The sequence below is a fragment of the Daphnia pulicaria genome, chromosome 8 (assembly GCF_021234035.1).
Source record: "Daphnia pulicaria isolate SC F1-1A chromosome 8, SC_F0-13Bv2, whole genome shotgun sequence".
NCBI classification, from domain to species: domain Eukaryota; kingdom Metazoa; phylum Arthropoda; class Branchiopoda; order Diplostraca; family Daphniidae; genus Daphnia; species Daphnia pulicaria.
The window spans coordinates 152,605-176,462 of NC_060920.1; the positions used below are offsets into that span (position 1 = coordinate 152,605).

General features: G+C 43.9%; 5 protein-coding genes and 1 long non-coding RNA gene across 10 annotated transcripts; 4 read left to right on the top strand and 2 right to left on the bottom strand.

Annotated features, from left to right (window-relative positions):
- Positions 1–201: 201 nt before the first annotated feature.
- Positions 202–3,126, top strand: LOC124310726 (endoplasmic reticulum-Golgi intermediate compartment protein 3-like). 2 transcript variants are annotated; one of them, XM_046774680.1, is made up of 10 exons: positions 202–532; positions 690–715; positions 774–906; positions 991–1,241; positions 1,306–1,480; positions 1,551–1,679; positions 2,390–2,429; positions 2,623–2,689; positions 2,748–2,842; positions 2,905–3,126. In XM_046774680.1, the coding sequence occupies exons 1-10, from the start codon at positions 439–441 to the stop codon at positions 3,038–3,040; spliced, it is 1,146 nt and encodes a 381-aa protein (XP_046630636.1). In that variant the 5' UTR covers positions 202–438; the 3' UTR covers positions 3,041–3,126. The 2 variants fall into 2 exon arrangements, with proteins under 2 accessions (XP_046630636.1, XP_046630638.1); XM_046774682.1 differs by lacking the exon at positions 202–532 and adding an exon at positions 565–626.
- LOC124310728 (reactive oxygen species modulator 1-like) lies at positions 1,764–2,284 on the bottom strand. The gene is made up of 2 exons (XM_046774684.1): positions 2,008–2,284; positions 1,764–1,940 (listed from the first exon to the last, which is right to left on the bottom strand). Exons 1-2 carry the CDS (start codon positions 2,142–2,144, stop codon positions 1,832–1,834), a joined length of 246 nt encoding a protein of 81 aa, XP_046630640.1. The 5' UTR covers positions 2,145–2,284; the 3' UTR covers positions 1,764–1,831.
- Position 3,127: 1 nt separating the features above from the next.
- On the bottom strand, positions 3,128–4,556 carry LOC124310727 (transcription termination factor 3, mitochondrial-like). The gene is made up of 4 exons (XM_046774683.1): positions 3,842–4,556; positions 3,661–3,784; positions 3,509–3,599; positions 3,128–3,444 (listed from the first exon to the last, which is right to left on the bottom strand). Exons 1-4 carry the CDS (start codon positions 4,426–4,428, stop codon positions 3,167–3,169), a joined length of 1,080 nt encoding a protein of 359 aa, XP_046630639.1. The 5' UTR covers positions 4,429–4,556; the 3' UTR covers positions 3,128–3,166.
- A 96-nt stretch (positions 4,557–4,652) lies between these two features.
- Positions 4,653–15,888, top strand: LOC124310724 (phosphatidylinositol 4-kinase beta-like). Of its 2 annotated transcripts, none has more exons than XM_046774676.1 (12): positions 4,653–4,797; positions 10,673–10,900; positions 10,973–11,206; positions 11,287–11,718; positions 11,786–12,053; positions 12,138–12,425; positions 12,501–12,735; positions 12,823–13,218; positions 13,290–13,408; positions 13,473–13,643; positions 13,726–13,919; positions 13,990–15,888. In XM_046774676.1, exons 2-12 carry the CDS (start codon positions 10,689–10,691, stop codon positions 14,645–14,647), a joined length of 3,207 nt encoding a protein of 1,068 aa, XP_046630632.1. In that variant the 5' UTR covers positions 4,653–4,797; positions 10,673–10,688; the 3' UTR covers positions 14,648–15,888. The 2 variants fall into 2 exon arrangements, with proteins under 2 accessions (XP_046630632.1, XP_046630633.1); XM_046774677.1 differs by lacking the exon at positions 4,653–4,797 and adding an exon at positions 6,726–7,409.
- A 2,202-nt stretch (positions 15,889–18,090) lies between these two features.
- Positions 18,091–21,888, top strand: LOC124312659. The gene has a single exon (XM_046777147.1). The coding sequence runs from the start codon at positions 18,091–18,093 to the stop codon at positions 21,886–21,888; it is 3,798 nt and encodes a 1,265-aa protein (XP_046633103.1).
- Positions 21,889–22,288: 400 nt separating this feature from the next.
- On the top strand, positions 22,289–23,817 carry LOC124310729. Of its 3 annotated transcripts, none has more exons than XR_006909709.1 (6): positions 22,289–22,541; positions 22,643–22,741; positions 22,810–22,933; positions 23,049–23,090; positions 23,154–23,291; positions 23,364–23,817. It is a non-coding gene; the product is annotated as an uncharacterized LOC124310729 (long non-coding RNA). The 3 variants fall into 3 exon arrangements; XR_006909710.1 differs by having other exon boundaries at positions 22,289–22,505; XR_006909711.1 differs by having other exon boundaries at positions 22,504–22,574.
- Positions 23,818–23,858: the final 41 nt, after the last annotated feature.

Genomic DNA, 23,858 nt, shown 5'->3' on the forward strand with positions numbered 1-23,858 from the left:
AAAGAGTCAAATAGACAAACATAGATGGGAATCTTGGGATGGGATCGTGAAGCAGTTGCGACTTGCGACGTTGTACGCTACTGCAGTACAAGTGAAAAGTGAACACATCTACAATGGGAGCCTTAAATTTTTGCAAATCAAATTTTGCTACTTGTGTCAATTTACTAGGTGTTGTTTTTATTTTTTTTCACTCTAGTTGAATGAAAATTGTATGATAAAAACTTATCGAGTTAAGAATTGTAATCCAAGGTGGCGCAAAAATCCATCTTAGTTACCCCGTGTCGTCTCCTATCTAACATTATCTGAACAATGAACATCGAGACTCAAGAAGTGATCAACACAGCTGTCAAAATAACCCCACAATATTATACATACATTAGTGTTTTGTGAAGTCCCAGTTTATATAAATTCAACACACCAACATAGAAAGCATAAAAGATGATTAAGAATCTAGGAACTGCTTTTAAAACAATTGATGCTTATCCAAAAACTTTAGAAGATTTTACAATAAGAACAGCAACTGGTGCTATGGGTATGTATTTTTTTGTAAATTTGAAAATCACTTAATGTATGTATTGGGAAGCTTCTATCAAACAAGATGTTGATACTTTCAAACTGATCCTGAGGTTTGCAATGAAGAAAGATTATAAGTATTTCTATTTACTATCTTGTTTCATTTTTCTTTGCAGTCACAGTTTTCAGCAGTATAATTATGGTATTTACAATTCTTATATTCTAATATCTTAAAGTTACTAAAATTTTCATTGATTCAGGCCTTCCTATTTGTGATTGAATTTCGAGATTTTCTATCAATAAATGTTTCAGAACAATTGTATGTGGATACAACTAGAATTCCAAACATGAAAATCAACTTTGATGTCACATTTCCAACAATTTCTTGTTCATGTAAGTGTTGTATGAGATATAACTACAATTAGTCCTAATGCTCACTGCAAAATGTCAACAAAAGTCAATCTTTTTTTTCTGTAGACTTGAGTGTGGATGCTGTAGATTCATCTGGTGAACAGCAGTTTGGAGTTGAACATAACATTTTCAAACAAAGACTAAACTTGTTAGGAGAGCCTTTACAAGCTGCTGAATTAGAAGAGATTAACAAAACTCACAACAAAACAGAAACATCCACGGAAGAATCAGCGTCAAAACCCTGTAATAGTTGTTATGGAGCTAAAGAAGGTTGTTGTGAAACATGTGCGGAAGTTCGGGAAGCTTACAGGCAAAAAGTAAAGGATCTCAATTAGTCTTACATTTCTGCATCATGTAGTGATATTTTGAATATTTGCTTAGAACTGGGCTTTCAGACCGGAGGAATTCGAGCAGTGCCGTAATGAAAAAAATTTGACAAGAGACTATTCTGCGTTTAAAGAAGGCTGCAAACTTTACGGTTATTTGGAAGTCAACAGAGTCAGTGGTTCATTTCACATTGCTCCAGGGAAAAGTTATGCTATTAACCATGTTCATGGTGAGTTTTTGTTTTTCAATTGTCAAACTGAAGAATGGAAACTTAAAAGTATCACATTTGACTTTCACAGTGCATGATGTCCAACCTTATTCATCTGAAGATTTTAATGTCACACATCACATTAATTCACTATCATTTGGAACTTCTCTAATTGGAAAGGAAAACCCTCTAGATGGTTTCCTCACTACTGCAGACAAAGGTAAGACAAATGACCTGTAACCAGTAGGACCAAGAATAAAGACTGTAGAGGATAGTTAAAATAGTTATAGGAAATTTAATGATCTGATTTTCATTACAAATGTATTGATGCTTTCTACTAAATTTAATTTCAAATTGGGATTACTATTAGCTTCAGCATCTTATTCCTGTTCCAATAGCCATGAATGTACCGAATGTACCTCCACCTTGGACCATGATTTTCCCAACAGTGTTGATCAGTTCTCTCCCTCTCAGTCCTTGTCTGCAATAAGTTAAAGAAAAATAGTATTAGTAGAAAACTTTGCCATGTGTTTTCAAGTTGTCATTACCTTAGTGCTCCAAAACCACCAAATAGAGCTCCAGTTGCCATGCCAATACTGAAACCCATTATGAAGCCAACCTTCATTTTGTCAAAGCAGCTCTGTTGCTGGCCTTGTTGGTATCCACCTCCTACGGGCATAGGCATCTTTCTTGATTTTAAGTTAGCGAAAAACGTATAATAAATACAAGAATCCGAATTTTTCCCTGTACGTAGTACACTAGTACAGCTAAGCGTGACTGTTGCGATTTGCGATAACTCTTAATAGCTTCGATATGTCGTCTGCTTTTATAGGAATACAGCGTTGTGACTTAAATTCAATTTAAACACTGTTGCGCTAAGAAAATTTGCCAAAAATGAAAACTTATTTTTGTTTGTTTGTTTTTTTACAGGAGCTATGATGTTTCAATATTACATCAAAGTTGTACCGACGTATGTGTTAAAATATTCCTTTTAACATTTTAGTATTTAGTCATGCTTGTATTGTAAGTTCTTTAGCAGCCCCGTGCAGTGCGTGCACGCGCGAAAAGCTAAATTACTTGTTGATAGTTGCTAAAAAATTGCTTTATCAAGAAACTTCCAGACATGATTTTATAACAATCAATAAAATTAACAATTGCTTAAGATGGTACGTCAAGCTGGACGGAGAGGAATTTCACACCAACCAATATTCTGTCACACGCCATCAAAAGGTAAATTTGTTTTAGCTAAAACAAAATCTCAACAACTGTCCACGTTTTTTTCTTCCAGGTTGTTTCGTCTTATGGGGGTGAAAGTGGAGTTCCAGGAGTGTTCTTTACTTATGAAATGAGCCCTTTACAAATTTCGTACAAGGAAAGTAAAAGGTAATTTTTCAAAATATCCAAATGACATTGTGTTTTTCTAGAATATTTATGATTCATAACAGATCGATCGGTCACTTTGCCACTGATGTATGTACAATTATCGGCGGAGTGTTTACTGTTGCCGGAATTATTGATTCCCTACTTTACCGGTCTTCAAAACTTTTGCAACAAAAATTGCAACTGGGAAAAGCTACATGAATAAAATTCATTGTCTCGATTAATTCTTTATACGGCCATTTTAATTTGTTTAAATAGGTTTGCAATAAAAATAAGTCCTAGTCAAATCATTTTTAGGTCGCTATTATTATTATTAAAACGATAACATCACACAGTTTTACAGAAATCATTGAATTCTTGAACGGATGCTTTAGCAACGTGAACAGCAAAGTTCGAATCCGAATCACTTATTAATTTTAATGGACTAACATAGTTGGGCAATTTAGGATCGTATTGAGCACGGTTCAAATAACACAAAAATCCGTGGCGCTGTTTGACCCGGAAACTTCGACTGGTCAGTACTCCAGGGAATTGTAGCATGGTTTCGTGATCCATCTTAACTACATTGTGAAGATAGTCAAACCTGTCCAACAGCATTGGTTTGTCTGAAAATAATTGAAATCTTGAATTTTTTGAAGTATTTACACGAAATGAAAGAGATACTCATACTCATCAACCACAATTTTGGCTTTGTCAGAAGCATTTGTTTAATTTGCTGATGCTCAAATCCCATTTCTTCTTTGAACCCAAAATTCATCAACTGAAAGTTAAGAGCTTGTTAGATTGTTGATCATATTTAACCAAAAAAAAAACTTGTATACCTTAATTTGTTGAATGTTACTTGTGATAAGCCGAGGCTCTCTTGACGCCAAAGCTCTCAGTTCATTACCGGTTAAATCGAATGTCTGTTGTACAAATCCAAGTCTAGTATCTATTCGTTGAGTGCTAAAAATACAAGATTAACAACTCTTAAAATGCTAAGACACCTTTGAAGTTATGTACCTGAACAGTAGCCAGAATGGATTTCTGGAAAAGATTCTAACAATCATTTCTGAAGTAAACTTTTTTGATTGTAAATATTTAGTTCTAATTTCAAGCTCTTCAATACTTGTCTTTAAAAGCATTGGACTTTTAGTGAAAATAGTTCCTAGAGATTCTGGTGAAACACCTTGATCTACCAGAAATTGGATGATGGGTTGCACATCTTTCTTGAAATCGAGCTTCACTATCCAAGAGTGTATGTTTCCCTTTTTTTCCCAATCATGAATAGATACGCCAAGTTTAACAAACGTCTGAAGAAGTTCTGACTTGTTTACTAAAGACGCTAAGTTGAAACTGGGGGCCACAATAGGTACAACTCCATCAAAATTAGGATCTTCCAATAATGGATTATTCTTTTCTTGAAATGGGATTAATTCTGTGCTGTCATCTAAGGCATCACTCCCTGATTTGTTTATAGGAACGACAGAATGATTTCTTCTTACATTAGAAACTAGAATCCTGTGTTCAACAAAATCTGCTCCATTTCTATTAGCAGTACTTCTTAGTAAAAACTGAATGTTCTTCAATCGGAGACACTGCCGTAACATTTTTTGTTGTGTAATTTGTTTTCAACTAATACGAATCAAAATCTACTGGAAAAACAGCTTAATTCGAAAGTTGAGAACATTTACATCCAACGTAAGTTTAAACTTCACACCAACACAACAAACACGTGAAGAACTACTAGCAGAAGAAACCGTGTGACGACGTGGTCAATAAACTTACCGTTAGGTGGCGTCATGTGTTTTCTTTTTGAGTCGGGAGATGTGAGAGGCAAGATTCTTTGGTGGTCTCAATTCTCTAAACTGTGAAGCAAAATCGTGCAAGAAATAAGAAGAAAACTTATATCTGATTGTTTGACATCCATAGGAAAACAATGGCGTTCGGCGCCCAATCAATCGAGACCCAATTCCACTGTAAGTGAATTCAAAAGTATTCTTTAGTTGAACTGTTAAGGTGCATAGCGACAACAGCCCTTTGCACAATATGTGACGGTATGTGTCAGTAATGGGGGCCTAATCTAATTGTCCCCCACAACAAAGCAAAAAGATTCACGAATATTTTCAAGTAGAAAAAAACTTAATTGAACAGCTTTTTCGCAATGATGGTCAACATCATCGATTATAGAATTGGTCACAAAAAAGAAAACGACAATCAAAAAATAAGTTGCCGAGTTCTTTCTTTTAGTGGAGTGAATACTCTTTTCAAGTACACATGCACTAGCCGTTTCCTTCCATTATTCGACTAGAAAGTTCCGCCGTTGGGTTTTGTATTTTAACCCATTAAGACTTATTGACTGGCCTCTTTTGTTGTTTTTCTTTTCTCTTGTTATTTTACTTGACTGTCTCAACTGCCATGGCGGTCGACATTGTCTCCGCGCGTCATTATTTTTCAACCAGCCACCCCCCTTAATGGTCAATTCATGTCTTAATCTTTTCGAGTTGAGTGAAAACAATATCGTCTGGAGCTGGATTGGTAAAAATTTCTGGAGGAATAGAAAGCGAGACCAACACTTGAAACACGAGAGCTTGCCGAATCGAAAAGATAACATGAATTAACCACGCCCCTTTTGAATTGCTTCCGCACATTGAGAAGGCCCTAGAGTGTGTGTGTCTGTCTCTAACTGGAAAAGGTCAATGAGTTTGATCGTTATTAGAGACTCTCTCTACTTTTGACTGGCCTTCGGATTTCCATGAAAAACGGATGTTTGTGAGGACTTTTTTTCCGACGTTGGATCTTCTCATGCGTGTGACGTGAAGGTCCTTCGGGACTTGACAAGAGTCTGTTAGGGCTACATCAAGGGTCCGAAAATAGCTTGAGAGAATCAGCAGCTATAGTACTACTACTACAAGTGAGAGTGTTTGAGAGATAATATAAGCCAACGTGTGGGTTATATGGCGCGGTTTTTCTCTCGAGTCGGTACACACATAACCCAATTCCGACCAAAGTTTTGACTTTAATTGATACATTGCCCATTCTTTTTTCTACAACAATTTCGGTTGTTGACCATTTCATTATGTGTGTGTGTGGTCAAACCTTGGTCTAGATTTCTACAAGCTGATTGTTTCGTTGGAATGCGGAGGGGCCGCTGTCTGTGAGTCATCTCTCGTGGGTGTATGAGAATCCAAATTTCTTCAGAAGTGATTTTCATCTGAAAACCAGCAGCTTGGACACACAATATGTTGGTTGAAGATGAGAGAAACTGACAGGATGCTGCAGGCCCTTTTGCTTTGCGTTTATAACGAGAAATGCCGTCATCTTATCAAGACCCCGAGATTATACTAATATCACCGAGGCTTGATCTCTGAGCAGCAGCTGTACACAACTTGTTGAGTCAACCCCAGAGTCTTCCAGTTTTTTAAGTCTCGAATAAAAATGTTTCCGCCCGTTCGGTTAGAAAAGGTTCTCTTACGTCATGGTAAGAGGGCGGAATTGTTCGCCATTCTGTCGAGTAATCGTTTCGCATTTGGCCAGAAGCGGTTGGGCAACACAATTTTTGCAAAGGTGGCATTGGGATTATAATACGAATATTCAATCAGTTTAAATGACGTCAGCTCGTATAACCAAATCGTGATTCATGCGTCTTTTCAAATGTCAAGCTTAAAACCGCTTTGAATCATTTCGATTTTGTTGTATATATTTTTTAACGCATTGCGTGGGTGAGTGACGTTGACATGGTGGAATTTTCAAAAGAATACGAGGGCTAAAATCGTGGGTTAAAAACTTGTCGAAATAACCCACTTTTGGGTCGTCTAAAGTGGCGCCTCTGGTGGCTGAAAAATGAACCACGTGCTCCACCCTCTTGGGGCGAGCTCTGCTTTTTAGCCTCGACTATTTCCACGGCCGTTCTGCTTTCCACCGTCAGTCTCTGGCCGCACCGTCAACTCTACGCTAGTTGTTGGTTGTTGGCTGTCATTTCGTGTTGTATTTCCTTTTCTCGTGTGTGTGTGTGTGTGTGTGTAAAGATTTTTTGTGTGTTTCGGCGTGGCTTGGGCATTGGAATTCCAATCAACTTTCGACACATTTCCCTGTGTGATTTCCAAAACGTTTTTCCTGCTCGTTGTCTGTGTGTTTTTATGTTTTTGATTGGACCAAGTGACGGCTTTCCCTCCTTCGAGCTAGCAACAAGAGTTTTGTTTCTTTAACTCGAGTGTGGTGGCTAGGCGTTTTCTATTTCTTCCTCAGTGTGTGTGTCGCTTTTATTATTAACAAAAAAAGAGATATTATATTCTGCCATTTTCTGGCCATTTTGGGAAAACTCTGATCTAGCACTTTGAGCTCACCAAAGTTTATTTTTTCTCGTCAGCCGAGTATCGATCTGTTCTTCCAAGGGTGGGGTTTGAGCTTCAAGCCGGTGGGGGTTGGCAGCTACTACGCCCAGCGACTCTTTTAAACCCTCTGCTCATCACCTTGCGAAAAAAGAAAAACGAAGCCAAAATGACAGATGTCAAACAACATGTCGACTGCTAAATAAGTAATGAGCGACTCACGGAGTAATAATACAACGACGGCTGTGATATCAACAAAGGTATTTTGACGCCATTTTTACTCTCTTCATATATTTCCCACCTTCTTTTTTAAAAGAAGAAATGGCTACCAATTCATGTGTGTAAAGCCACAGCCAAGAGTCAACACATGTAGAAGGGTGGAAGAGAATGCTGTCAAAGACCTTGGTCGATGGTTCCCTAGTAGTATAGTACGTTCAGTTCTATGGGCATAGATATTTTACAAGGACGTACGAGAATGAATGAAAATGATTGTTATTTTGCATATTCGTGTGTACGGCCTTGTTTTAGCAGTAAACACACACACACCGCCGTGTAACCTCGTCGCTGGTGGAATTCAGGTCTAGGCTTTGCTTGGCATTTCCGATGAGTCCAAAAACAATTTTTTAGGTTTACGGTACGTGATCAGGTTTTTTGATGATGTTCCTTTTTTTGAAACAATTTTCTTTATATTTTAAATTTCCTTACCGGGAGGAGAGCCACACTTTTATGGTCAAGGTTTTTGTGGCGTCTGGAATCTGTTCCGCACATCATTCAGCTTTTTATTTTTAAATATCTTTCTCACCCTTTCGACTTCCTGTGAGATGATGAACTTGACGTTTTTTTTTTTAAATAATCTAAAGAAGAGCAAGTTAAATCAACAACATCCGGTCGTAGCCCCAAACGCTCCTTTTGTATTTGTTGTTGTTGTGTTTGTTATCTATCATTTCTGCTATGTAGTGAGTTCTCTCTTTGACAATTCCAACCGGATGGACCGAATTATCTCTAGCTACCCTCCTGCAGGAAACTTGGTGGCAAATTGTTTACCAGTTGCTATACCAACTGAAACAGTTGCAGCTAGCTAGCTAGTTGGGGGGAAAACCCACCCTTGCTCTGGGGATATCTTTAGATGTGCTATGACTAATTCAATTAGGGGCTGTGAGTCGAAGAGAATTTTTTTGTTTTTTTCCAGGGGAAATACCAGCTCAACAAAATTGTCATGCGATCACTGGGTCGATTTTTGGGTTGTTTTTTTTTTTTTAACGGTACAAATCCGTTTTACGGTTCACCCCGATTTCCGTTTCTCACGGCCTGTCTGCTGGCGCTCAACGTTTTAAACCATCATCGTAGAAAGTTGCCGAACCTCGATTTCTTCTTCTATGTGAACACTCACGTTGTTATGGGTCATCGAGAAGCACAAGTTAGCCAGTCAGCTGTTGCGCAAAAATGTCCAGCCATTTAAAGCTTTCTTTTCTCGTCGATCTAGTTTAGACATCCCGCTGTGTTGAGAAGATTGGCAGCAGCAGCAGATATTGTACGTACAAGAAAGTCTCTCACGCTCCGATTACCGTCGTCGTCGTATTTTTACGCCCAAAAAATCTGGCGTGTGTGTGTCGCGCGTGCTCCGTTTACGACCAAAGATTTGTTGATTCATTTTTCTTTTCGGTGGGGAGAAAACTCTGCAAGTTGTCAGCTGTTGATTTTGGGAAACGCGCGAAACATCCGTGTGAAAAATCTGTGGCGCTTCCGGATAAAATGGGAAAAACATTTCTAACGGGCCTGGGAAATTGATATCAGATTGATGTACGATCGGATACGCAGGTATTTCGACTGGTGGACCCAATTTCGTCTTTGTTTTTTTCTTTTGAGATTGTGATAGAAGGAGGGTGTGGAATTTCGAATGGCACGCTTGGAATGAAACAGAAACAAGGAGCCCCCATCTTGTTGATTTGTTCGAACCTCATTCTCACACAGTTGCCTATAAATCTATTTAGGATTTTCGAGTTGGGAGGAATTAAATCTCTTTCGTCCGTCACTATCTCTGTGTGGAACCAGAATTGGGCTAAACGTTTTTATCGTAGAAAATTTGCTGGATAAATTAAGTTTGGGGGTTTTTTTTTCCTGGGTATTGTTCTCATTTTTGGAAATGATGTCTTAGCCGAATGGGTGGAATTTATACTTAAAAAAGAAACGTGGAAATAAACTTCGTTTCATTTCCCGATTTAGTACGTCTTCTTCCGTCACTTAAACAAAACGCCCCAGATGGTGAATGTCGTCTACCACAAACAGTTTCGACAGAATTTGTTTGAAGCTAATTCCTCGGCTTTTTGTTTATTTTACAATTTATTTACTTTTTTTCGGCGTGAGCGAGAGGGGTTGGTGGGCGTGTACGTCTGGAAAACGGATCGGTCTGGCATCTATACAGACGGGAATAGTTGGAGTGGATCGTCCTTCACCACCTAGGGGATCAGGACTGTTTCTTTTTTACGTTTTTGATTTTGTAGGTGAAGGTCGCCATTGTAAAATGTTAAAAGAAAAATAGGCAAAGTCGGATATCGCATGCTCAACCGACCTTGTTTTATTGGCTAGGCGGGACGGTTGAGGGACGTCTGCGAAACTCTACGATATCAAATCGATGGCTTTTGGCATTCTTCCGGAATTGCAAATTAAAGTACCATACTATAGGGAAGTTGTCTGTTTAATTTGCGTTCAAGGTTGGCGGCGGAACGATAACCACATGACCCACTCAATAATCTGATACATCATTAAACCTAATGATATTAGATTTGTACATTTTTGTGTCGTGCTAATTTCCGAGACAACCTACAAGGTATGCAAATTAGGGCTCTGAGCACGTTGCTACCGAAAATCGTGACATGGTGGATCGATTTCAAAGTGCAAACAAACTAGAGTTGCGTGTGTTCAATTGATTTTTTCTCATTTTAAAAAAACCAAAATTGTATTCATTATGTGACACATTTTCCAAAAAATGAGGCCAAATAGATTTACAAGTTAATCCTGCCCGAGAGGTACAGTTAACACTTGAGCAGCAATTCGCATTCTTATTTCAAATCTACGCAGCCAGTCTTGGCATCTTGTCGTCTTCTACCGGGTGCTGCTGGTGGTGTCTGATGTTTTCGTCTTCCTGCTGCGGAGGGTTATCCGATCGATATTATAGCGGCCGGAGGAATGCTCAAATCCATCAGCTCTACTCGTGTTCTGGCAACGTGACGTGAATCTAATGGCTCGCTTGTGGTGTCGATTCAACTATATTAGGCATCTTTTCAAAACAACTTTTGATCAAATCTTTTGGAGGGGGCGTAGAATTTAATGGCCAGCTCATGTTGGGATTCCGGGCAACGGCGCTAGTTTCGTGACGGGAATGGACGAGATCAGAACCAACAATTCTAGTTGAATCGGGAGTTTTTTTATTGAGACCTTTTGTTCATTGGGATGATGATGTGTGACATGTGATCAACTTTCTTTATGAAAACTTGATGATTCACGTCATGTGATTAACCTACAGTAAGTCCACTGCTGCCATGGAGACGATTGGCGTGATTGAAGCAGTCCGCCCCCGATTGGAACCCACATCACGACCGCTGGCTGCACCTTTACCTGCTGTCCACCTCCACACACCTTCTCAGAGTCCCATTTCCACTCCAAAGTTTGGCCACCAACGGAATTTGAGTTTGGATTTCCGCTCAATGGGCATCATTCTTCCGCCGCTATCTGCCACCATTCAGCCCCACAAGTAAAAACTACAATTATACATCAATGCAAATAATTGTTTCTAAATTAAACTTTTTTATTAAAAATTAAATAGCGGATCGAGACATCAGAGAAATCGGAGTTTAGACTCTGTGCTACAAAAGATTCCCGAATCAGAGCCTGACGGACCTGTTTCGGTGGCTGCTGGAGACGGGCTTCACCATCACCCGCACCACGGGTCGGTCGACCAGGCCAGTCTTCCTCATCACGGCCATCCGCCGCTGAAACCCTCGTTATCCCTCTCGCTCGATCCGTGCAGCAATTTATTTCGATTCAAAGAAACCCGCAGGTATCACCAAAAATGTTTATCCGTTTTTAAATCATCTCATCAACTAATCATTAAAAAATTATCTCTACCCCCAAATAAAGAGAAAGGTTCGGCAACATCTGTGGCAAAGCCGAGCCGGTTATTCAATCGACCGGTCGACTGCTGCTGGATTCGGCTTCCTCCAGCCCTGTGCTGACTGCCCGCAATCCCGAATCACGAACTGGAGGAGGAGTGCTGGTGGCCGCCGAAGTGCCCATCACGACCGCTAGTTCATCGCCCAACTTTGATCAATCAAGTCTGGGCTCTGATGATTCCGGCATTTGCTGCTCGGCCAGCGGAAGAGGAGACAAATTGCGTCTGACGCGCAGCAGCGCCGAGTACCTGGAGGACGATGACGCCATGATGCAATTCGACGAATCGAAAAGTCTCGAGTCGGACGAAATGGAATTCACGGCCGAAACTTCAGCCTCGTCGTCTCATCCGGAGCCCGCCTTAGCGGAAGAAGAAGAAGCAACCACCAACGATCATTCAAAGTATATCTACTCTTGTTAATAATCATTATTACCCAAATGTACGTCATTGATTTAATTAATTAATTAGGATCTCTACCACCACCGCCGTGCCAGGAGCCAGCGAAGATGGCGCCGGAGGGAAGCAATCTTTGCTGTTGCGTTGGTTCGAGTCGAAATTGTTCGACATGTCGTACGCCGTCATGTACCTGTTCAACTCGAAAGAGTCTGGAGTCCAGACGTACATTGGCAATCGCGTGTTCAGCTACCCCATACGCGACGTTGACTTTTATCTACAGCAGCTCGTCAACATGTACATCCACATGCACGACGTGGCCGAAGTCATCCATCCCTACCTGGTACACGACAATAGTAGTGCCAAGCAAAAAAGAAATGAACTTGTAATTATAACCAATTGTTGGGTTGGTTTTTATTTTTGGCAGGTTCATCGCTGTCGCGAATCGGTGGATTTCTCGCTCCAGTGCTCCTGGCTCCTGGATGCCTATTCCTCGGATGCCTCGCTGCCCACTCAGAAGAAATCGCACGGAACCAAGCTCAAAAACTTGATTTTGTCGGAAGAACTGCGTCCGGTCGCCGTGGCGACCACCACCAAGCTGGCCAGCCGGACCAGCAAATCGTCTCACTTGACAGTCAAAGTTGCCCCGCTGTCGACCAAGGCGATTCATCAGCACTCGCTGGAGAAGGAGAACGTGACCAACTTACCGCTTCAAGTATACTTAGATTTTTCCTTTTTTATTTCATTGGCGAAATTCAGTTTTTACAACGTTTGATTGTCTCTGTGGCAGCTGGCCAAGAAAACGCATCAGCGTTCGCGCAGCGACGCGACCGTCATGATGAAACTGGGCCATCGGCGAACACCCTCGAGCGGCAGCACCAAGAACTGTATCGGCGATTTGCAATCGGGCCGCGCCTTTGACAATGGATGCACTTGCTTCGATAACGAAAGCGCCGAATTCGCTCGCAAAACGGCCTGCAATTGCTTGGCTCCCCGCCTCCTTCCACAGCTGGAATTCATCAAAGGTACTCAATTGGCAACTTTATTTATCTAGCGCTAGTGCCGGCGGTGCGGATGTAATTCGATTGTTTCTTTTCTTTCCGGCTCGACAGCGCTGATCAATATTGGCAAGCGACTGGGCAAAGCGCAGCAAAGCAAAGAAGAGAAAACTAGTCGATTGGTGGCTGAGTTACGGACGCTGAATCTCAACCTGCCGGCCCGCGTCTGGCTGCCCATTCATGCCACCGATGCTCCGCATTTGGTGGTGCGCATCCCACCCGAATCGGCCGTCGTCCTCAATTCCAAAGACAAAGCCCCTTATCTGCTCTACGTTGAGGTTTTGTTGGTCGAGCAGACGCAAACTTGCTCCATTCCGGCCAAAATCAGTGCCACGGCAGCTGCTTCCTTGAGACACACGCGCTCCGAGGAGAACCTCCTCGATCATCATCCCCTTCACCACCACTTGGCCGACTCTAGCGCCCTCAGCAGTCTCGCCCCTTCCATGAAAGGTTATTCGTATTTGCATATTTGATTCAAATGAAACCCCCCCGCTAATAATTATGTTGCAATTGATCCACAGAGTCCATGTCGGGCATTCCGGTTACGGCCTTTCAGATCTACGATGATCTGAGCGATGCTTGGTCTCAAGAAGATGACGAAATCTCTGATCAATATCTCCATCTGAGATTATCTCACAAGGTTGGTATTGATATTACCCTAACATTTTTCAATTAAACACAATATTATGTTTTAAATAAATCAGGATCGAGGTGATACGCTCTCTCAAATGAGCCAGGATTCCAGTGATTCTCGTGAACGGGAACCCATTTTCATTCAAGCATCCGACATTCGACGCCGATTGACGGATAGTCTCAACGCCCCCACTAAATCCTTCCAGCGTGATCCGGAAGATCCGTCGGCCGCCGCCCTCAAAGTAAACTAATACCCGCATATTATTTTATTTCTACCCAAAGGGGAAAATGGGAATTTAATTGTTTTGTGATTTTGCTTTCAAGGAACCGTGGGAGGAGAAAGTGGCACGAATTCGAGAATCGTCGCCTTACGGCCATCACAGCAATTGGAAACTTTTGCCGGCCATCGTCAAGTGTGGCGATGATTTACGCCAGGAGCTGTTGGCCTACCAGATTCTACTTCAATTGCATCGAACCTGGGAAACGGAGCGTGTCCCTCTTTGGCTCAGACCTTATCGGTAATCACATCAATTAACTTTATTAATTTAAAAACAACATTTTCCTTACGGCTATTCTGTCATCATTTAGGATATTGGTCTTGTCTAACGATTCCGGAATGATTGAACCCATCATCAACACGGTTTCTCTGCACCAGATCAAGAAACACAGTCGCATGTCGTTGCTGGAATACTTGCTCCGGGAGCACGGACCGACCAATTCGGAGGCTTTCCTGACGGCCCAGCGACACTTTGTCGAGAGTTTGGCCGCCTACAGTTTAGTCTGCTACCTCGTCCAGGTCAAAGACAGACACAACGGCAACATCCTCTTGGACACGGAGGGTCACGTCATCCACATCGACTTTGGTTTCATGCTGTCGACGTCGCCCAAGAACCTGGGCTTCGAGAATTCGCCGTTCAAGTTGACGCAGGAATTTGTCGACGTCATGGGCGGCCAGGGCTCTGACATGTTTGAATATTTCAAGATTTTGATGCTGCAGGGTTTGGTGGCGGCGCGCAAGCACTCTGACAAGATCGTCTCGTTGGTGGAGATAATGCGTTCGGGATCGCAGTTACCTTGCTTCAAAGCTGGAGCGGCCACCGTGTCGGCCCTCAAGAGCCGATTCCATTTGGGATTGACGGAGGAAGAGCTCCAGCTCAAGGTCGACCATATGGTCGAGACTTCCATGCACTCGCTCACCACCCGGCTCTACGACGGCTTTCAATATTTCACCAATGGAATTCTCTAATTCATTCAAAAAAGGGCCCCGTAATTTTCCCAAATGTGGAACTCGCCTACGAAAAAAACAAAAAAATGTTGCAACGCTGGGGACCATCTTCATGTTGTCTCTAAATCGATAAAAAGAAAAAAAGTTTAAAACGGCTACCAGGGGAGGATATTAGTTGTTAGTTCTATCGCTGGCGTTTCTTCAAAACGATTGATTTCACGATTAATGAACCATTTCCTTTTTTTTTATTGCTTGGTTTTCTCTTCCTCCCCGATTTTCTTGCACGTCTCATTTGTGTCGTCGTCCTCGCGGTCACGTTGTGCTCAATTTTTTTGGAAGGGGAGTGGTTAATTCTAACCCAAACTGCGAGATTCAGTCAAATGAAGAAACAACTAAAAAAAAAAAAAAAAGAAACGTGAATTCCACGTCACATGAAATGCGGATCAAATCACTCTTGGCGGCGGCGTTGGCAAAAGTTCCCAATTTCATTCGTCCTTTCAACATTAACCAACGATTTGGCTTGTTGTGTGTGCGTGTGTCTGTAGATAAGGTTTTTTTTTCGTGCCGAGGTTTATCGGCCCCGTGTTCCTCTTCCGTTATGATCCTATGCTGCCTTCTCTTTCAATTTCTTTCGCTTGCTCTCCCAACTGTCATTTTTTTTTTAACTTAATATCATTATTATTATTAATTTTTTTTTTCTGGGGTGGGTTGTTTTTCAAAATGGGGGAAATGGGCCACCGTCGTTTGAAACGTTTGCAACACCTTGTTGGCCTGTGATGATTACAATTTCAGACAAACAATGCAATTAGAAATATTCTGTAATTTTTTTTGTTCCCCCCATTTAAATAACCCAACCGGCTGCTTGCCCGGCATTATATAATGAAGCAGGAATTTGTAATAAAACGTCGATTCGGATCTAGCACGTCCGATCGTGGTCAACATCCGAGATGGAATATCAACGGCGCTTAATTAGCGCATAATTATCATAACGGCCAATTTGTACCGTTGTTGCACTTATTCTGATATGAGTATTTTTTATTCAAACATGCGTTTGGCTATTTTTTCCCATTTTGTGTTGATTCTTCTTTTCTTGAGAGTGGTTTTTTTTCTCGTACGTTATTTCAATTCCCTTTTTCGTCCGATCGCTTGCCCTTCGTTTCCCGTCATTGTCGCTACCTCTTTTTCGACTGTATATTTTCATTCGCATGGATCGAAGTTGAGCTGGGAAATGGTTGAAATACAAGTGCCAATATTTCAATGAAGGTCAATTTCATCTGTTTTGCTTCGTATTTTATTTATCGACTAACAAAAAACTTACAAATAATTTTAAATTGACTTTTTTTAAAAGTGGCGCCAAAATTTAAGTAGAGGACATCTGGCGGCCAAATTTATCTTCAGCTGTTGGGCGTAGGCTGCTAGCCCCTAAGCCCCACCTTTCCCTTGGTTATTTTCAGTTGATTGGCTTTTTAGAGAAAATGACACCAGTGTCACGGTCCTTTTTCGGGATTTTGGCGTTAGCTGGGTTGCTTCACAGATGGATTTGTTTTTTATGTGTTCCAGTTGGATCTAACGTCATCTAGTGGTTGTTTTATTAGTTTGAAAATTTGAAAAATAGATGTCGCGTCGGTTTGTTGTCATTTTGATGGAAAGTTTGTGTTCGTTTCTCGGAGAAACACATTGAAATTGTTACATCAAGCCCCAAAGGACGACAGCAGCAGCAGCTTTAAGCACACTTTCACCATCACCATTAACAGTCATCAATGGGCAATTGCCCTGAACATCACGTGCAGAATGACAGGAATGAAGTTAAAAGTTCAAAAAGTGATACGTAAAGGTAGCAGCAGTAAACGATATTTCGTCAACAATCTGGAATCGCTATAACAGCTGTGATGTAGAAGCATGATGTAGAAATTGTGGAAGCATTTCGGGGATTTCGTCTGTTGTGATATGTGATGCTGCGCTGTGGTGGCTTCTTGGTGAAGACGAGATACCTGCGAGATACAAACTTGAAGCCTGGGAGATTATTACGTGAGTATCAAAGTTATTTGCCTTTGTTTGTTAGTTGTTTCAAGTGAATCATTCCAGTGGATCAACGAGCTAGAGCGGACATTGTTTCCATGTTACTGTTGAACGCTTCTTTTTTCTGACGCTAAACAGCATAGCTTTTGATCACTTTCCACTCAGTTTAAATACGCTTACTTTGCACATCTCTGCAGAAATTTTTCGCTGCTACTATTAGATAAGTTTGGATGATAACTGTCAGTTTGTGTTTCAGCAACAAAGCTCACTTGTTAGACTTTTAATAATGTGTTTTTTTTTACTTCCGGTTTTCTACTTTTCAGTCAGTAGTTCAGTAAATCTTAATTCGACGCACAAAATAACAACGTATTCATGATCCTCGTCAAATTTGTGGTAAAGTTCATGTTTTGTTTTGTACGCTTTCGTACTTCCGGTTTTGAAAATTTTCCTGAACTATAGTTCAGTTCGAATCGTCTGCTACGGCAGCGTTCGGTCGTGTATGAAAACAGCTCCCAAGATCTTGCTTGTTTTCGTGAGAAATCCTGACTTTACGTGCCCCAAAGTGTGCCTACTCGTGCAGTTAAGTGTTCCCCACATTTCGGCCGTGATTTTAGTGCATCTGGGCAAGTTTTATTTTACTGTGTCAATCCATCTGTCAGTCCGACGCCCCGGCCCAAGCTCCAACTTTTTGCCGCTAGAGGTCCTCCCGACTGTTTTGCGCCTTACACCTGTATGCCGTGCAAAACAACACAACACAGCAAAAAAACAAGTTTGCACGCAGCTTCACCACCAGCTATCCACACTTCCGGCTTACTAATACATCTGGCAGCCCAACCGCCTCTTCAATCACCTGGCCGGATTTAACTTATGGGCAAGTTACAAACCTGCATGCTCACTGCCATCCCTGCTTGATCTACCTGCATGAAACAACCACTCTATTGCTGATTTCTGGCGCTGATCCTCATATGCTAATTCCGATTTCTGCACCACGCTGCGGCTCGAGTTTTCAACTTTCTCCACCAGGTGGCCTCCATCCAGCACTCCAACAACGCCACTAGATGGCAGCTGTCACTGGGGCATGCCAGAATGACGCCTGGAATAAAGGAAATGACGGAATGAATGAATGAATAGCCCCATCTGACGTTTTCAACCATTTCAAGCATCGGAGTCTCTCGATGCTCCCTACATCATCATCGTCATTTCATTATATTTTATTCCTCGGGCAAGCAAAATTTTAAACAACTTAGATTCCTACTGATCATCTGGGCGCCAGCCGTTTCTCCTTTTACAGCTCTCTCCGACCACACCGACTCTACTACACCGACTCTACTACACCGACTCTACTACACCGACTCTACTACACCGACCCTACTACACCGTCTCTACTACACCGAATCGGGCCAGCCTCTGGCACCGCTTCTTCGCCCAGCTGCTACACCGAAGAGATGGAAAAAGCTTGCGGGAATGCGGCATGCTCCAACACTTTCTCCAGCTCCAACAACAGGAAGAAATTCTGCTCGGCTGCCTGCTACCCTTCAGTCATCGCTACGGCAGCTGCCAAGCGTCTGGGCCGTGGCCAGAAATCAGTCATTCCAGCTCCTGCCGCTAGCCTACCAGCTGCCCCACCAATCTACACTGAGTCTCCTTCCAGCTCTCCAGCTGCCAGAAGCCTCGACACATCTTGGGCTCCATCTCCGTCCGGCCACTCGACCCGTACTGCTACTACTCCTGGCCGCTCATTGACGAATGCCGCGACTTTCATCCGCTGTCGGAGCACAGCCTGCTGCAACTACTTTTCTCGAACCTCACGTAGCCGCCAGTACTGTTCGCTCCCATGCCGTCCATCTAGTTCCTCCAGGCAATCGGCAGCTGCGCCGGCTATCTCACCAACTCGGACAGTCGCTTCGGCTCCTAGCACCACTCCGCTCTCACCTGCTCTTGCTCAGCTGGTGGCTGATGAGACCTCGGATAGAAACCTTGCTTTAGGGGCCAGCGTTGACTCCTGGTCCCCACCACCGGAACGTCGCCCGCCGGCAACGGTGACCGAGGGCCGTCAGCATAGGATGAGAAGCAGTAGCACACATGGCGCCACCAACAACTCGCCTCAAGCCTCATCAACCATTGCTCCTACTCTGCTCTCGGTCTCACAAGCCGCCACTCCTGCTCTTCCAGCCAATCACGACCTCAACGGCGATGAGAGTGAACACTCTGACGTCCCACCATCTCCATTCAACCTCGCCCATCTGCCGGCCGCTCCACCTCCGGTTAATTTTATTGGCGTGGATGTGGCTTCGCCTACCATCTCACTGGCAACCAACGCCGCGGCAGATTCGTCTCTCATGCGTGTTGCATCCCAGCCCACGCATACGTTAGATGCTCCGGCATCTCCGGCTTTTTCTGTTGAAGATGACGACTCTGAGGAAGAAGGCGACGTCTCTCGCTCAACTCTCTTTTACAACGAATGGGCCCCACTGATTCTTGGCTGTTCTTCTAGGGAGGAGCTTGACACCGTTGCCGACAACTGCGCCTCTGCGTGGCACAGGCTCACCCTTAAGGCCGATCCATCTGCGCCTTCTCGCTCAGATGCGCCAGTGTCCTTGCAGCGGCCTGATGCCAGCCTCCATCCAAGGAGGCGAAGCCAGAACAGACAGCAACAGCGCATCCGGAGGAAGACCAATGCCAAGCGGTGGGAGGCGGCCAGCAAACTACAGTCACTCTTCAAGCGATACCCCAGGCGGGCCGTTCGCAAGGTCCTTGGCGAATCATCGGAAGGCTACTCGGGCACTCTCGACTCGGCCACCCAGTACCTAAGAGGGGCCTACGAACAGTGTCGCCCTGATCCTAGCGCTATAATTGAAGCAAGGCGCACCTACGACAATTGCCACTGGGCTCATCCATCTGAGGAGGAGTCTTCCTGCCTAGCCAGCCCACCTTCCAGACAAGAGATAGCGTGGAAATTGAAGAGAGCGTCGAACACCGCCCCAGGAGCCGATGGAGTTGAGTATAAGGATATTCTCCGCCTGGATCCTGATGGCCGACTACTTGAAGTTCTCTACAGCGCAGTGTGGCGACTGGGTGTCCCATCATCTTGGAAGTCAGCTCGCACCATCCCGGTGTACAAAAAAGGGGCGACAGATGACTACGGCAACTTCCGTCCAATCTCTCTCCTCTCCACATTGTACAAGCTCTTCTCCAGTTCCATTGCATCCAGGCTTACGACAGTGGCGGCTAACAACTCTTGGCTGTCGTTGGAGCAAAAAGGATTTCTCCCGGGCGTGCACGGGATACAGGAGCACACTATGCTCCTTGAGTGTGCCATCGAGGAGGCCAAACAGAAAAAGCGCAACCTTACGATCTGCTGGCTTGATTTGGCCAATGCTTTTGGGTCCCTCCCTCACGATTTTCTCTTCGAGCTATTTCACAGCCTTCCTCTTCCAGTGGTACTCAGAGAAATCCTTATTGACATTTACTCCGGCAATGTATTCCAGTTCGTCGTCGGAAAGGATCTCGTCGCCATCCACCCCACGTCTGGCGTTCGCCAGGGAGACGGCCTTAGCTCCATAATTTTTAACCTTGCAGCCGAGCCTCTCTTACGTTGCGCCAAGGGTCCACTAAACGACGGCTTCCTACTTTTCTGCTCCTACCTCAAAGCCACTGCATATGCGGACGACATTTCATTGGTCGGCTCTTGCCCTGCCGACCTCCAACCAACTCTGGATGCCATGCTGGTGGTCGCGGCTGCTCTTGGCCTCCGTTTCAACGCGGGGAAGTGCTGCTCTCTCATCATCTGCAAAGGAAAGGCCAATCCTGCTGCAAGCCTGCACATTCGTGGAGTGGCGGTTCGATCTCTTGACGAGGGAGAGCATGAGGACTATCTTGGCGTCCCTATGGGCACTCGCTTGACATTCCGCCCGGCTTCTTCTCTGCCTGGCAAGCTCACCTTGGTTGCCGACTCCGACCTGGCCCCCTGGCAAAAGTTGGAGGTTTTCCGCGCCCACCTGCTGCCCTCGCTGTCTCACCATCTCGCTACCGGCCGCGTCCAGCGAGGCTTCCTTGACGAGATCGACTCGCGTTGCGCTGAATTTCTCCGCCACATTGCCAATGTACCTCACACTGCTCACTCGGCTTTTCTCTTTGCTGACAGGCGGGCGGGTGGACTCGGAGCTTCCCAGCTCAAGATGGATGCGGACGTCTGGATCATCGCGCGAGCCGCCCAGCTACTGGACAGTCAGGACCCGGTCGTCCGCCTTTCTGCCCGCTCCCAACTGGAACAGCACATCTCGAAGGGTCTTGGGAGCTCATGCGTTACACCTCTCCCCTTCTCGGACTACCTATCTGGCTCTACACGGGGGGGTCTTTACGACGCCCGTTTCTACAGGTGCGGCCCTAACACCTGGTCGAGGACTAGGAAGGCGGCCCGAAGACTGAATGTCAGGATCGACGTATCCGGCGACGAATCGTCCACTAAAGTGGTTGCCGACGACGTCTCCTGCTCCTCAGCCAAAGCCGTCCGGGGCCTCCGCTCGGCCATTCGGGCCCGCTGGACTGCCTCACTTGCCAGTGCGCCACATCAGGGAAGAGTCGCCCAGGGCCTCCTGCTGGATTCGTCCAACGATATGGCGAGACTCACCTCCAGCCGCACTTCTCTCTCCTTCGATGAGTGGAAGCTCATACACCAGAGCCGGCTTGGCATCCTCCCTCTTCTGGGCGCCCCTGGTATTGCTCCACCCGACCGTAGATGCCGTCGCTGCAAGGTGGACATTGAGACTACTGCTCACGTCACCAGCCACTGTCGCGTCAACTTACCTTCCATCGGACGACGTCACGACGTAGTGCTGGAAGAAATTGTAAGCATCATCCGGAAGGCGGGGCACACGGTCCGGGTCAATCAGGTATTCCGCGACACATCCCTCCGACCAGACATTGTCGTCCTCTCCACCACGCCGCCTACCATAATCGACTTAACCATACCCTTCGACGCCCCTGAATCCCTTGCAGCTGGCTACGACCGCAAAGTTGAGAAATATAGTCAACTCGGGCCAACCCTTCCATTCGTGATTGGGGCTCTTGGCTCGTGGCTTCCGTCCAACAACTCCATCGCCAGTGCCCTGGGCATCGGTCCAGGTGCCTGGACTGCCCTACGTCGCAAGTGTCGCCTCCTGGCTATCCGAGGGTCCATCAAAATCATCTCTGATCACATCCGCCGTAATGATCGACCTGCCCCCACCGACTCTACACCATAACTTCAGCCATCGTTCTGTCTCTTTCTGTCATTCACCTTCACCTTCCCATTCATCACTCTTCCCATGCTCATGCTGCTTCATGCCATTCTCATGCTCTTATCATGCCATTCTTCACTCTTATCATGCCCCATCTGTGCTTTTATTATCGTGTCTAAAAAACATGTACCATACTGCTTGTCTCCACTCTCGTTTATATTTGTCAGATATCGCGTTGTCACTAAATAGTGAAATAAATATTCTATGCATCAGGAAAATTCTCGATTTTGGCCAAATTCTGGATTTCGTTTAAATTACCTATAATCGACCCCAAATTTGATGGGGATCACGAATATTTGGTTTATTTGGTCGGCAGCTCAATGGTTGAGGCGCTATCGCTCACTTCCGGTGTACTTCCGGAAAATTTGCATAAAAATAGCAAGTGAGCTTTGTTCTCCGTACAGTTCTCAAGAGCAACTGCTAGGTTTTAGCGAACAAAAATGTGCTTTTCAAGGTTTTGTAAGTATCTTTAGACCAGTCCTTCAAATACTGATTTTTGAGAAGTGTCATAACTGTCATATAGATGGCGTGTTGATTGTGTCAGTTTTATGGTCTTGTGGAGTTTGCTGTCAAAAGTTAAGGTATCTTTTCTTCGAAAATTACCAATGAATTCATGGGTAAATTCGAGATATTTCATGTATAACTTTTTGGTGATGTGTTCTATAACGTGTACAGTACATGTTGGAATATAACCGTAATGTTTCTATTCAACTTACAGGAGGAAACGTGAAAGCAGTGAAAGGTTCGTGCAGCCTACCGTCAACTATTTTGTTCAAAATCATTGTATTCTATTGAATATGCCATCGAAATGATACAGGTACTAGGTACCAACACTAGCTTTATTTAACTATTGTTGGAATAGATATTCTTTTTATCTTTTATTAGGATTCATCATAAATATTCACCGTTTGTATTGGACTTGCTAGATCACCAACTCCAGCATGGACCAATCTCTCATTCCATCTTGAGAGAACCTTGGATAACTGATTGGTGGTTTCATCTTTCATGTGTAAGTTCACTTGTCATGTCACTGGACTTTCTTTGTTGCAGTATAATATTTGATCTGCGCTTACATGTTTGAGAGACGATTTTGGGTGTTCATAACTGTTTAATTATTCTTTTAGATCATAGACAGCAAAGCACATTATGAACAAATTATAAACAAGGTGAATTTTTTAAAATTATTATTTACAGATTTTAAATTATAAGTTTCTAAATTGGCATGACAGACTAAGAAAAGCCATGCTGTCCATTGAAGAATAAGGACAATGACTATACATTCAACAAGGTTCCTTGTTTGCTAACCCGTTGGCTGCTACCCTTGAATCTCCCATTTAACTTCTTTACACGGGTCTTCTATATTTGAGGTAATGCTTTCTGTCATCACAATCTTGTTTGATTATAATTGCCATCCAAGTAATTCTTCATTTTCCTTTCAGGTTAATCCTTCCCCGCTATTTAATAGACTTCATCCATTGGTGAAAACTGACGAGAGAATGCTGAAATTCAAGACTCGTCAATAATTTATGTAGATGTAGATATATTACAAGTGCATATCTGGGCTCCCTTCTTCAGTGGCCCCGTTTCCCTAAATAACCACTAACCAACGCCCGCCGGTGGTCACTCACTCGCTGCGACAACCAGGAGGAAGGGAGATGTTTGGTCGAACGGGGACTTGCAAGGCGCATGATTCGATGAAATCTGTTGGAGGGTCATGAGTCTAAGCCGGAAGCCTACTATGACACACTGCTCTCATAATAACTGCTCCTCAGCTCTCTTCGTTCTTTTTCCGGTTTCTCTTAACCATGGCCGGGTAATCTCCCTGGTCGAGTCAGTCGGGCAGTGTCTCCCCCTGCTCGACTGGCAGCAGTTTGTACCGGACGGTCTGTTTAATAAATTATTTAATATAAATTTGTTGGTTATTTTATTGATTG